The sequence below is a fragment of the Eschrichtius robustus genome, chromosome 11 (assembly GCF_028021215.1).
Source record: "Eschrichtius robustus isolate mEscRob2 chromosome 11, mEscRob2.pri, whole genome shotgun sequence".
Lineage (NCBI taxonomy): Eukaryota > Metazoa > Chordata > Mammalia > Artiodactyla > Eschrichtiidae > Eschrichtius > Eschrichtius robustus.
The window spans coordinates 67,298,243-67,311,643 of NC_090834.1; the positions used below are offsets into that span (position 1 = coordinate 67,298,243).

At 33.0% G+C, this 13,401-nt stretch overlaps 1 protein-coding gene across 1 annotated transcript in view; it reads left to right on the forward strand.

The window, feature by feature from the left end:
- The window catches only part of IPO7 (importin 7), a 46,136-nt gene that overhangs the window by 19,072 nt on the left and 13,663 nt on the right, over positions 1-13,401 (forward strand). Inside the window, exons 5-12 of the mRNA XM_068554110.1 lie at positions 3,111-3,267; positions 4,827-4,916; positions 7,128-7,222; positions 7,343-7,427; positions 9,586-9,720; positions 10,366-10,465; positions 11,227-11,303; positions 11,693-11,809. Coding sequence (XP_068410211.1) covers positions 3,111-3,267; positions 4,827-4,916; positions 7,128-7,222; positions 7,343-7,427; positions 9,586-9,720; positions 10,366-10,465; positions 11,227-11,303; positions 11,693-11,809 — 856 coding nt within the window. The remainder of the gene's footprint in view (positions 1-3,110; positions 3,268-4,826; positions 4,917-7,127; positions 7,223-7,342; positions 7,428-9,585; positions 9,721-10,365; positions 10,466-11,226; positions 11,304-11,692; positions 11,810-13,401) is intronic.

The following is a 13,401-nucleotide window of genomic DNA, read 5'->3' on the forward strand; positions in this document are numbered from 1 at the left end:
TGAAGGGGGTCAAAGTACATTGATCATTAGAGCTCTTTATTCTGCCTTTCTGTGAATTTTTATCTTAATTTGGGTTCTTGCGAAGTTTCAAGAACCTACCTCTAATTCTTTAAGAAGAATATGTTGGAATTTCATATGATCATTTTTAATCATTGTGTTTGAGGGATTCATAGTCATCTGCTTCAGTGTTGGCATACTTGAGCAAATTATAGTTCATGTAAGTAATTAGTATCAGTAAGAAAGATTTAGGGATCATTTTAGACCTGGGCTTAAGGATCAGAAAAAAATCTAACCTTGGAAGTTGAGGTATAGCACTAAAAGTAGTAAGCCAAATGTTGCAGAGATTTTCTCTTAAGTGTGTGGTGAAAGTAATGAAATTGGTAGGCACTTGAAAGTTTTGATATTAGCAAATTATGAGGGAGGAACACACACCATGATGGTGGCTTTATTTCCAGTCCTAACAGCTACACAGATGCCATTGTGAGCCCTCTAATTCTGGGACTTGTAGTTAGCCTCCAATACCCTTTTTGGGTCCCAACTCAAAGTAGCTGATGAACTGCTGCTTTTGTTCTGAGCAGGAGAGAAATAAACCATTTACAGCATTGGTACTGGTGTTTTCTTGTGTTCCCACCAGCTACCCATCTTCCTGCTAAGGAATGTTCCAGCTGTTGCTCCAACCTCTGTCAGAGTGCCAGTTGTAGTTCTGGTAAGTGAGTGACTAAACTGAGAGAGAATAACAGTAATAAGCTGTCATTGTCATTGAGGAGGTTCGTCTCTCCTGTCCTTAATCTTAGCAGGAGAGAGTATGACAGGGATTTTTAAAATGGGAGACATAGGCTGCTACAGCGTTGGAATTTCAGTTCATTTTCAGCTAGTGTTCGATTGTGGAGCACAGGGTGTTCACGAGGGATCTGTGTGGACTGAAGCAGTTCTAAGAAAATTCATGGAGAAATTGGAAGTTGTGATGGCCTTCAGGAGCATAGATCCTCAGGAAATGCTTGTCAGGTGAAGGAGCATAGAAGGAACATTTGAAGAGGAATGCATCTCACACCACATGGAATAATAGTATGGGCAAAGAAAGAAAGGTACAGAGGTGGAAATGTGACACTGTCTTTAGTGGGTAGTGAGGAGACCACTAAATGGTATGGATAACTTCTGTTGAGAAATTGGGGATCATTTTGTCTTCTTTTTTTTTTGGTGGTAGAGGGGGATCATTTTGAATTGGTAAATTGGGACCGTGTTAAAAGAGGGTTTTGAATGCCATGATGGGGAATTTGCATGTGGTCTTTTACACGATGAACCGTTGACTTTTTTTTAACAGAACAGTGATGGGCTAGTATTTGAGGATTCCTGTGAGTATGGTTCACCAGTTTGACACACTGTAGCCTTGTGGTTGTAGACTTTTATTGGTGGGAGGAGGTGAGCTCCACGTCCTACTCCTCCACCATCTTGATCGCTCCCTAGGCTTTTATTAGTGTCACATTTTCACGCTTTCAGGAACTTTCAGGTCGTATGGAATAGTATTTGTTTCCTTGCATAAATTACTTTCATACCCATTGGTTTGGATATGGTACCACCCAACTTCCAGTCCACTACTCAGTGTAGAGAAGGAGGTAGGAGAGAAGAATATCTAACATGGAATGGGTATTCAAACCCTCTTAATGTGGGTGATCACCTGGGTTGGATAATGGAGAGAGGTGCATAATATAATATAGTCCTCACCTTTATTGTTAAAAGATAATATTGTCAGTAATTAATATAGTTTGTCTAATCAGATTGGAGAGTGCAAGTGGCTTCCTTTTGTAAATTGTTATTTTATTGACTCAAAGAAATGTACAGGTAACCTTTTAAAATGTATGCTAAGTGTAATTTCTCAGCACATTAAATAATATTTAGAAGTCTGTCAGTTAATTGTTTAATAATCTCAGTCATTATTAGCGTGAACATTTCTCTTGGTGTTTTTTATTCTTGGCAATTTACTTTGCTTCTCATTTCTCCCAGTAGGAAAAAACAATCCAGTCTTTTGAGAGTGTCTACCTTTTAAAACTGTGCTAAGATATTCAATTCTTAGATACATTTTCTCCCTTCAGAAAGGCTACTGGTAGATAAAACTGGAGTCTGGTAGGGAAAATCAATTATTTAAAAATTAAAAAAAAAAAAGCCAACAGACTTTTTAACAATAGTGTTAAAATGCTAAGGAATCTCTATGGGGGAATGTCTCAATTAGCTATTCTTTACTCATATCCTTGGAGCAAAATGTGATTCAGAATTCAGGATTTTTCAGATTTTAGAAAGGTAACAAGGTTCACATAGTACACTCCTATGTACCAGTACCCAAGGATCAAACATATTATTATTATATCTGACATAAAATATGTGAATATTCACTCCAAATGGGGTAAATAGAGATCATAAATAGCCTGTTGAGGTTAGGTTTTGTTGCCAAAAGGTTACCAAAGAACTTCTGATTTATAGTGCTTTTAGAAATAGAATATTTTCTGCTTTATAGATGCCACTTCTGCCTTAATGCTCTTTGTATGTAAATTACTTAAGGATGGTTATATGTAATCAATTTTATATTGATCAGCTGCTAATGTTTAAAAGCCAAATCGTTGTAGGTCCTCAGTTATATCAGTATTCACAGTTACAGATAGCATAGTGAGGTGGTTAAAGGGCAGATCCTGAATCTGCCGAGGTTCATGCCTAGATGTCTATACTGGGAAAGATACTTAACTTCTCTGTGCCTCAGTTTCCTCAACTATGGAAGTGAGAATGCTAATGGGGCCTTGAAGATTATTTACCTCATAATAAATGCTCAGTAAATTTTAGACACTATTATTTGAGGTTTTTTCCAAGTTGCTTTTTGCCTGTGGTTTGATTCCATAGTAGATTTTTCTTCTTTCTAGGAATATAAAATTGCTTAGAAAGTATTTGCTTATATTTGTATGAACAGACAAGTAGTTTAAATTTATATCTCATATGTATATGAGATATAAATATATATATAATAGATATATATAGATATATATACTTATCTACCTACCTATCTATATATATATATAAAATTGTGAATAAATTCTCACAGAATTAGTTTGTATTCCTACCCAAAGGTATAAGAAACCAGAGGAACGGAGTCCATTGGTAGCAGCAATGCAACATTTCCTGCCAGTTCTAAAGGACCGTTTTATCCAGCTTCTTTCTGATCAGTCTGATCAATCTGTCCTCATCCAGAAACAGATTTTCAAGATCTTCTATGCTCTTGTTCAGGTAATTTTATATCGTAGTTTTTATACATAAAGTCAGTCTATCATTTGCCACCTTGAACAGTGATAAAGAATTTCAGCATCTGAAAAATAATTTCACTTGAAAATCTACATTAAGTGGATAAATTGCTAGTCAAATATAAATTGCCAAAATTACAAATACATTAAAGTCTAACCAAGCATACTTTCCCAAATACACAAATAGTTCTAATAAATGTTAAATTATAAGTGGGCAATCTTAAGTTCTCTTAAACCATCTAATACTATTTACAAAATTAGTAAAATTTTCTTATGTCTTTCACCTTAAGAATTCACAAGTCTGAAAATCAGTTACTGGAGTAGAGTTTACATCTAACGTGTGCTCTGTTATGCCAAATATACATAGATTGTCCCGGTAATTGCAAAACCTATTCCTAAGCTTGACACAAAAATACTAATACTGTGGGCTTGACTGGCACACTGTAATGGGCCTTATTATCTTTGTATATTGTTCTAAATCTTCCTGGGATAAGAGATCCCACTAAAGAAATGGTTGTGTCTGTAGTCTCAGTGGACTGTAATTACTTATGAAACAGAGTTTTTGATTAGGATTAAAATTCTGGCTCTTTTTGTGCCACATAGCCAAAGAAAGATTCATCTCATCTACCAGGACCTTTGGTTCAATTCATGCCATTACTTATTTTTGTTTAAATCTCATTTAAATAGACCTGTGACTATTTCCACTAAGATTATTATAACTGACTCACTCCATTGTTTGGTTGGATTTTTCATGCCCTTGCTAGATCTTTAAAGATAATCTAATATCTTTCTAATGGCTTCTTCTTATATAATTTTTTAAAAAGTGATTTGGATAGACAATATACTATTTTTTTAATTGTTTTTCCCTCTAACTGGTAGGATCACAACTTCTAGATTATAAAAATAAGTTCTTTTTATAAATTATTCTAGGGCATAGGACCCATCTAATTTTTTGAGACTAGCATACCTTGAAATCAAAATATAGTACTGTCTCATTTGTGAAAATAGAGGTCCTAAAATCCTAAATAGGATATTGATGTTGTGAGCCTATTAAGTGATGTGATTTATCCCAGGAACACAGGAATGGATAAAGAGTAAAAAACCAGTTTTTGTGATTAACTTTTATATTACATGAAAAGAGAGACCTGTAAACAATCTTTAAGGATGCCAGATAAAGTATTTGATAAAATTTAATAACCATTTCTGCTTTAAAAAAAACAAAACAAAAATACTTAAGAATCCTGGAATAGAAATTTCCTTACCTTGATAAAAAATGTTCACTAGAAATCACAATAAATATACCTCATGGTGAAAATCAGATACATTCCCAGTAATTTGGGAATATGACAAGGATGCCCACTATCACTGCCACAGTTCACCATTGTACATAACTAACCAAATCAGCCAGATGAGAAATTTGCCTATGTACTGAAAGAGGAAATGTGGATTGAATGAAGTACTTTTTGTAGGTTTTGTGAAGAGTAAAAGGAAGTTGGATTTTCTTTTGTAAGGATTTTAAAATATTGATTCTTGATTTTAATTTAGTATACACTACCACTGGAGCTGATAAACCAACAGAACCTGACAGAATGGATAGAAATTTTAAAGACTGTTGTGAACAGGGATGTACCTAATGTGAGTCTCTGTGTATTTCTTATATCACTAAGCTTAAGTATTTAGTTACCTTTTGAGAATTTTAACTGATATTTCCTAAAACATTCTTTGTGAATTTATATTATTTGTGATGCAGATTTTTCTAGATAAAGAGACACCATTTCATTTGTTTACATATGTGAATATAATAAGTGAAAAATTGTAAAGGGTTATTTTGTATATTATTAAGTGCTTGTATTATATCTTTGTTTATTCCATCCTAATTCTGTTCAGTTTTTAATTGCGTTCATAACATATGTCACCTGACATAGTTAGACATTTTTTTTCTTGTAGTGAGAACTTTTAAGATCTATTCTCTTAGCAACCTTCAGATAAACAATATAGTATTTTTAACTATAGACACCATGTTTACATTACATCCCCAGGACTTACTTATCTTACAACGGGAAGTTTGTACCTTTTCACCATCTTCTGAAACTTAAACTGTGGTAGTCATTTCATAGTATATACATATGTCAAATCATTATGTTTATACCTTAAACTAATAACAATGTTCAATATCAGTTATATCTCAAAAAGGAGCAAAGAACCATAGCTGGATTTTAGCCTAATAATTTGTCAGACATGCATGAACAGGGGTAGAACTTGATTTACAAGTTGGTCAAACTTTGTAGTTAGTTATATTACTTGCTTTTTAAATAACAACTTCATAGAGCTATAACTCAAATACCGTAAAATTTACTATTTTAAAGTGTACAATTCAGCGGTTTGCAGTAGTACATACAGAATTGTCCAACTATGTTATTTTTTTCACATATAATAACAATTTTTAAAATAACCACAATTTTTATTTATTATCTAGTTTTCTAGAGAGGTAGGAAATTTACAATTCCTGAATCCCTAGTGTGTTTTAAGTACTTTTATATACCTTGCTTATTTAATCCTCAAAATAATTCCTTCTGAATTTATTTTAAACAGAGACATGGAAGGGTTGTGTAATTTATCCAACATAATTTTATTAGTGAGATAAGTGAGACCAGCCTCCTGTTTTATAGTTTATTGCTCAAATTTTTATTTTAAAAAAAATGCAGAAGAAATAAATAGGACATTTCTTGCATTCCATGGGAAACTAGTTTGATGTGTTATTTTCTGTACACATTTAATAGGTGTAAAATACAGCTTTAAGAGTTTTCATACTTATATTCTGCACCTTTTTTGGTATAATTTGTAATCATAAACATGCACATATAAGTAAAGAGTTCAGTGAGTTATGAGAGTCATAATCACCCGAGTAACCATCACCTAGAATGTTGGCTGGTGGCTGGGTCTGGTCATCCCTACCATCACCATTCTCATTTCTAGCACCATAGATTAACTTTACCTGTTCTAAAATCTAATAAAAAGGTAATTTTTTGTATCTACCTTCTTTTGCTTAATATTACGATATATTCATGTTGTGCTATGGTAGTTTGTTCTTTTTTATTGACAAGTAGTACCCCATTGTATGGATGTACTACAGTTTATTTATTTACAAGTTGATGGACATCTGGGTGGTTTTAAGATTTTAAGATTACAAATAAGGCTGCTATGAATGTATATGTCTAACTTTATAAATAACTTCCAAAGTGGTTTTACCACTGCTCTCACTGGAAGTGTATGGGAGTTTTGGTAGTTCCACAGTCTCATTTCTCTGTCTTAACTTAAAAATATGTCATGGATATCTTAGGTCAATATATAATGAACCAATTCATTCTTTTAATGGATGTTGCATAATTAAACATCCCCTTGTTAATGAATGTTTAGTTCTTGGCAGTTTTTCTCTGTTACAAATGGTTTTGTAAATGAACATTCTCATACATATATATTTATGTATGTATACTAATATTTTTGAAACTAGATTTCTAAAATGAAGTTTCTCATGCCCTTTAGATTTGAACTATACTAGTTTTAATTAAGCTACTTGCCATGACCTTGATTTATATTATTTGGATCTTGACTAAAATGTTTGAGTTTAAACTTTTATAAGACTTTGAGAAAGCATGTCCTTTGTAACTAAGTAGTGAAGTGAAGTGCCTCTTATATTTAAATAAGGGTTAATACTTTTCCTGTTCTAGCCTTTTATTATGAAAGGCCATCATTGGAGGAGGATTCATGTTTTTGTGAGTCTGTTCTGAACTCACACTATTCCTTTTAGATTGTATTGTCTATCATTAAATAAATGTCTCTTTAAAGGAAACACTACAAGTTGAAGAAGATGATAGACCTGAGTTACCATGGTGGAAATGTAAGAAGTGGGCTTTACATATCTTAGCAAGGCTTTTTGAAAGGTACACATTTCTCAATATATGATACTTTGAGTTTATTTTTTTCAAGAATTTGTTTTTTTTTTTATAAGTGCTGTTATAAAGCATTATGAAGACATGATGGGCATTTGAATGTTCTTTTAGATATGGAAGCCCTGGCAATGTTTCCAAGGAGTATAATGAATTTGCTGAAGTATTTCTGAAGGCATTTGCTGTTGGTGTCCAACAAGTAAGTCTAAGATAATTTTTCCAAGTAGAAACATGACACTATAATGTTAATTTGTCTTGCTTATTTCTAGTTTCTTTGGCATTCAAAGATTGCATGCACCAGACTTTAACATTTTGAACACTGTAGTAGTTCTCAAATGTTATGGTCTCAGGACCTCCTTACACCCTTAAATTATTGATAACATCGACAACCTTCCATTTATGTGGGTTATACCTTGTGATATTTACTGTATTAAAAATTGAAACTAAATTTAATGGTATTAATTTATTTTAAAATAACAAACCTATTACATATTAACAGAATACATGTTTTGTTTTGTTTTTTTATAAATTTTATTTATTTATGTATATATGTATGTATGTATGTATGTATTGGCTGCGTCGGGTCTTCCTCGCTGCACGTGGGCTTTCTCTAGTTGTGGCGAGCGGGGGCTACTCTTCGTTGTGGTGCACAGGCTTCTCATTGCGGTGGCTTCTTTTTTTGCGGAGCACGCACTCTAGGCGCGCAGGCTTCAGTAGTTGTGGCGCACGGGCTTAGTTGCTCCGCGGCATGTGGGATCTTCCCGGACCAGGGCTCGAACCCGTGTCTCCTGCATTGGCAGGCAGATCCTTAACCACTGCGCCATCAGGGAAGCCCAGAATACATGTTTTTGTTAAAAATAATTGTTTTCCAAAATGAAAATTTTTTAGCAGGAGGAAATGGCATTGTTACACATTTTTACTAATATCTTTAATGTCTGCCTTAATAAAAGGCAGCTGTATACCCATCTACCTCCGTATTCATTCTGTTTCAATTTGTTTTAATGGAAGTAAATAAAGATAATTTGGTCTCAAAGATAAGAAGTTGGAAAAGGAAAGACTTTTAATATACTTTTCATATAATTGGGGAAATTTTTGATATCACAACAACATTTGGCAATGGTATTTTCTTAAAGGTTAATTGTAATTTAGAGTTTGAAACTGTAACAATAAACATTTCATCTTGTTACATTAACATCCATTGCACTTTGAATGGGTCTTTTATCCATATGTGATTTTGTAACATCCTGCCCTGGTCATTGGAAAATGTTGACTTATTGAGTCTATGCCGATTTTCTAAATGTTTATAGATTTCCTTATGTAGTTTTAAAAAATCACAGTCATTAATATCACCACTGATCTCCTAACTGTCTTTAAATATTGGAAAGCTGTCAAGTGGATCTAAGTGGTGGGTGTAAGATTTTGAGAATTCTAGTTTTGCTTGAAAGCTCAAATTTTAACACCAGTAACATATTATCAGTTTCCTTGAAGTGAGAGGCTCATTTTGTTCATTTTTGAGAAAAAAATCTGCCACACACACAAATCTAAATCATCATAATTTGTCTATCAGTTTTTCTTTCATGCTTATGATAATATTTGGTGGGAAAAACTACTATTTCAGCTTTTCTTCCAACCATCGTACTTTGGTATGTAGCAGAAGTGCTATATGTATACTTCCCATTTATTAATATTTATATTTCTGGTTCACTAAGGACATTCCTAAGGAAAGTTTATTCTGCGATTATGTGGCTGTAAAGAATATGATGACTGCTAGTACACTTTAGTGCCACTCCTTTGATTCATGTTAGGAACCTGAAGTTTTACCATCACTGCTTTTGTACCATTGATGCAAATGCCAACACAGTAAAAAGGGCAAATAATGTTTTAGCATTATTATGAAAATAGTTTTGACCTGTCAGACCCTCTGAGAGGTCTGTGGACCATATTTTGACAACTGCTGTTCTCAAGTATGAAGCTACATTAGAACTCTTGGAAGACATTAAATAAGTAGGTGAATGGTTTGGGTAAGATTTGCCTAGAAGCTGATTTTAACAATATAGTGCTGTCTCAGAATATTGTGGTATGTTCCACAAGTAGCATATGGTTTTCTCTTTTTTTTATACTTAATCAAACTAGTCCTTTGACACACAGTGTTACTTCAATTTGTTTATTTTAAATACTTTGGGAATAAATATGGTTCTCCAATATATAATTTAAAAAATTACTTTCTTTTTAAAAGAATATGGTGGTTATTTTATGATAATGACCTGGGTAAGAAGTGTCAGATGTTTTTGCTAGCTTGTAAGTGGTTAAACTTTCTATTTAAACTTTGTTTTTTGATCAAAATTTTTTTTTCAAAGGTTTTATTGAAAGTGTTATATCAGTACAAGGAGAAGCAATATATGGCTCCTCGAGTTTTACAACAGACATTAAATTATATTAATCAAGGAGTTTCTCATGCTCTCACCTGGAAGAATCTGAAGCCTCATATACAAGTAATAATTTTCTATCTGAACTGTTTTTCTAGAAAATATAATAGAAATAACATTAATTACCAAAAAGGTTGAAAAAGTGCATTTTTTTGTTGACCTGTGTTACTTAGTCTAGTTCTGGTAATTGTACATTAGGAAAATGATGCAACATCCTGACAAACTTTATAAAAGGTATATTGTGGTTATTCAGATTATTTTTTAATCTGAAACTGTTATCTTAAAATTTGCCTTTAAGTTCTTACTGTTGGATCATGATTAGTTTAACATGATTAGTTAACATCGTGTAATTTGGAATAAGCAAAGGACTATTTCACCAAATTACTTTTGAGGCTAATTTGCTTATGTACTATTTCCAATGTAATTTATTTGCTTTATTTAGAACTGTAGGGTTTGATGGACTAAAATTTCACATTGCATTTTCTCGGAATACTTAATTGCTACCTATGTACACATGTCTTATAATGACTCGTCGCACAGAGGGTAAGAATATGTACATTGATAGTCGATCTGAAAATGCATTAAATGCTTTACTGAAATTTGATGTTAAGCTTTAAAACACAAACTGCAGAGTTACTTTTGTTTTAGCACTTAACGGAAATTTGAAAGTTTAAATTTGAAGACCAACTTATCTTAACTTTTAAATTACAGGGCATTATCCAAGATGTTATTTTTCCATTGATGTGCTATACAGATGCTGATGAGGAACTTTGGCAAGAAGACCCCTATGAATATATACGCATGAAGTTTGGTAAGGAATTTTGGCTTTTTTAGAAGCAAAGTATGTCGGTAGTTAAATTTGTATATAGTAAACCTTGAATATTAAGGCCTCATCTTAGGAACTGAAAAATCTTCTGTTGTTTTAATGCAATTTATTCATTGTTTAGACTTTCAGGAAGCTATTCATTAGTTTTGGCATTTGAGAATGATAATCTTTATTTTTAGCAGACACAAATACAGTAGTGTTAGTAGTTATGATTATTGAATATGCTTCTGGCACATGCCAAAACTGTTAGAAATTCAAGGTTACACCTTACACACTAAGTGTCTAAACTATACTTTTGGATTCCATGTCAGTCATCATGTGTGTGGAAATGGAGACGACGCATACTGGAAGCTGGAGTCTCTGCATGGGACTAAAGAATTGTAATTTGGCTAATGTTGAGTATTAGTCCTTCTTCGTACTAAGATCTTATGTACTTTCAGTCGTTTGTACTTTTGTGACCCCATTGTGAAAATTCAGTAGTGGGGTTTTGTATAAAAGAAAATAATTATTGGGAGAAGTTGATGGATTAAGATTTAATTTGTACAGGAAAGACAAGGAATTAGGCTTTTGCAAAGTTATATGGGGATCTGGGTTTGTTTTCATGCTCGTCTTCTGTGAAGATTTAGCAAAAATTTAAGGTCCTTTTTTGTTGTTGTTACAGAGCATCATTTGTAAATTACTTGAAAATGTTTGTTGAAAAAATTGAAATTACTATTTTCTGTATTAATTTTAAATTTATTCTATAGATGTGTTTGAGGATTTCATCTCTCCTACCACTGCTGCCCAGACACTTTTGTTTACAGCTTGTAGTAAGAGGAAAGAGGTAGGTTATTTAATATGTGGATAACTTTTGCTTTAATACTTAAAATATGTTCAGATATACACTTGGGTTTTTTTTTTTAATTTATTTTATTGAAGTGTAGTTGATTTACAATGGTAATTTCTGCTGTACAGCATAGTGATTCAGTTACACATATACATACATTCTTTTTCATATTCTTTTCTACTATAATTTATCACAGGATATTGAATAGATTTCCCTGTGCTATACAGTAGGACCTTGTTGTTTATTCATTCTGTATATAATAGTATGTATCTGCTAATCCCGAACATTTAGTTTTTAATGGTAGCCATATAGGTCATTTTGTCGTCAATGTTTTAAAAGGGTTGTTCGGATATCCAATAAAGCATTACTTTTCTCTTTTAATCTAGGTACTACAAAAGACTATGGGATTTTGCTACCAGATTCTTACAGAACCAAATGCTGATCCTCGAAAAAAAGATGGAGCCCTGCATATGATTGGCTCTTTAGCTGAAATACTTCTGAAGGTATTTCTGTGTGTGTGTGTGTGTGTGTGCGCGCACGCGCAAGCACAATTAGGTTGTTTTAATGACAGAAGTTGAGATAAAACAGAATTGAAGTACAATTCACATACCATATGGTTTGCCCATTTAAAGTGTACAATTCAGTGGTTTTTCTTATATTCAAGGAGCTGTGCAACCATCAACTCTTAATTCCAAAGCGTTTTCATCATCCCCAAAAGAAACCCTTTTATCAGTCACTCCCCATTTTCTCCCAAATCTCCCAGCCCTAGCCCTAATCTATTTTTTGTCTCCTCTGTGGATTTGCGTATTCTGGGCACTTCATATAAATGGAATGATAAAACATGTGGTCCTTTCTGAGTGGCTTCTTTGACTTAGCATATTTTCAGAGTTCATCCATGTTACAGTATGTGTCAGTCTTCATTCTTTTTTTATTGCCAGATAATATTCCATTGTACTGATACGCTGCGTTTTATTTATCCATTCATCAGTAAGTGGACATTTGTTTCTACTTTTTGGTTATTATTAACAATGGAGCTATGAACATTTCTGTACACATTTTTTTGTGGACATACATTTTCATTTCTTTTGGGTAATACATACCTAGGAGTCTAATTGCTGGTCATATTTTGAGAAACTGCTAGACTGTTTTCCAAAGTGGCTGTACCATTTTATATATTCATTAGCACTGTGTGAGGGTTCCAGTTTCTATGTCCTCACCAACACTTCTTATTATCTGTCTTTTTAAATTACAGCCATCCCAGTTGGTGTCAAATGGTACTCTCATTGTGGTTTACATTTCCCTAATAGCTAATGATGTTGAGAATCTTTTTATGTGCTTATTGTCCACTGTATATCTTCTCTGGAGAAATTTCTATTCAAACTTTTTGTCAATTTTTATATTGGGTTATTTGTCTTTTTATTGTTGAATTGTTAGAGTTCTTTATATATTCTAAATACTAGAAACTTTTCATATACAGTTGACCTTTCAACAACACAGGTTTGAACTGTTTTTGGGTCCACTTAACACGTGGATTTTTTTCCAACAATAAATACTACAGAACTACATGATATGCAGTTGGTTGAATCTGCAGATGCGTAATCACAGATATGCAGGTCAAATTGCAAATGTAATGCAGATTTTCAACTGCGCAGAGGGTCAGCACCCCAACCCCCTCGTTATTCAAAGATCAACTGTTTGTGGTTTGCAAGTATTTTCTGCCATTCTGTGGATTATCTTTTCACTTTCTTGATAACGTCCTTTGAAGTACACATTTAATTTGATTTTGAAATAATGTCCTCTATACTTTTTTGCTGTTGCTTGTGCTGAAGGTAATTCTTTTTGCATATGAGTCATCTTCTTTTCATGTTGCAAGACAATTGTAAAGTAGTGTTTTTTTCTTCTCAGAAAATTGATCTTTAAGGAAATTTGTAAACATGAATATATCCCTTCACAGCCTAGGAACATCATGCTTTTGTGGCACACATTTTCTGGTAAAGAATGACTGACTGGATTAGATGTATGTTTAGAAACCTCACCTTAATTGTACACATTTCATCTGACTTCATAAGGTCTGAAATTTGTTTTCACTTTAAAG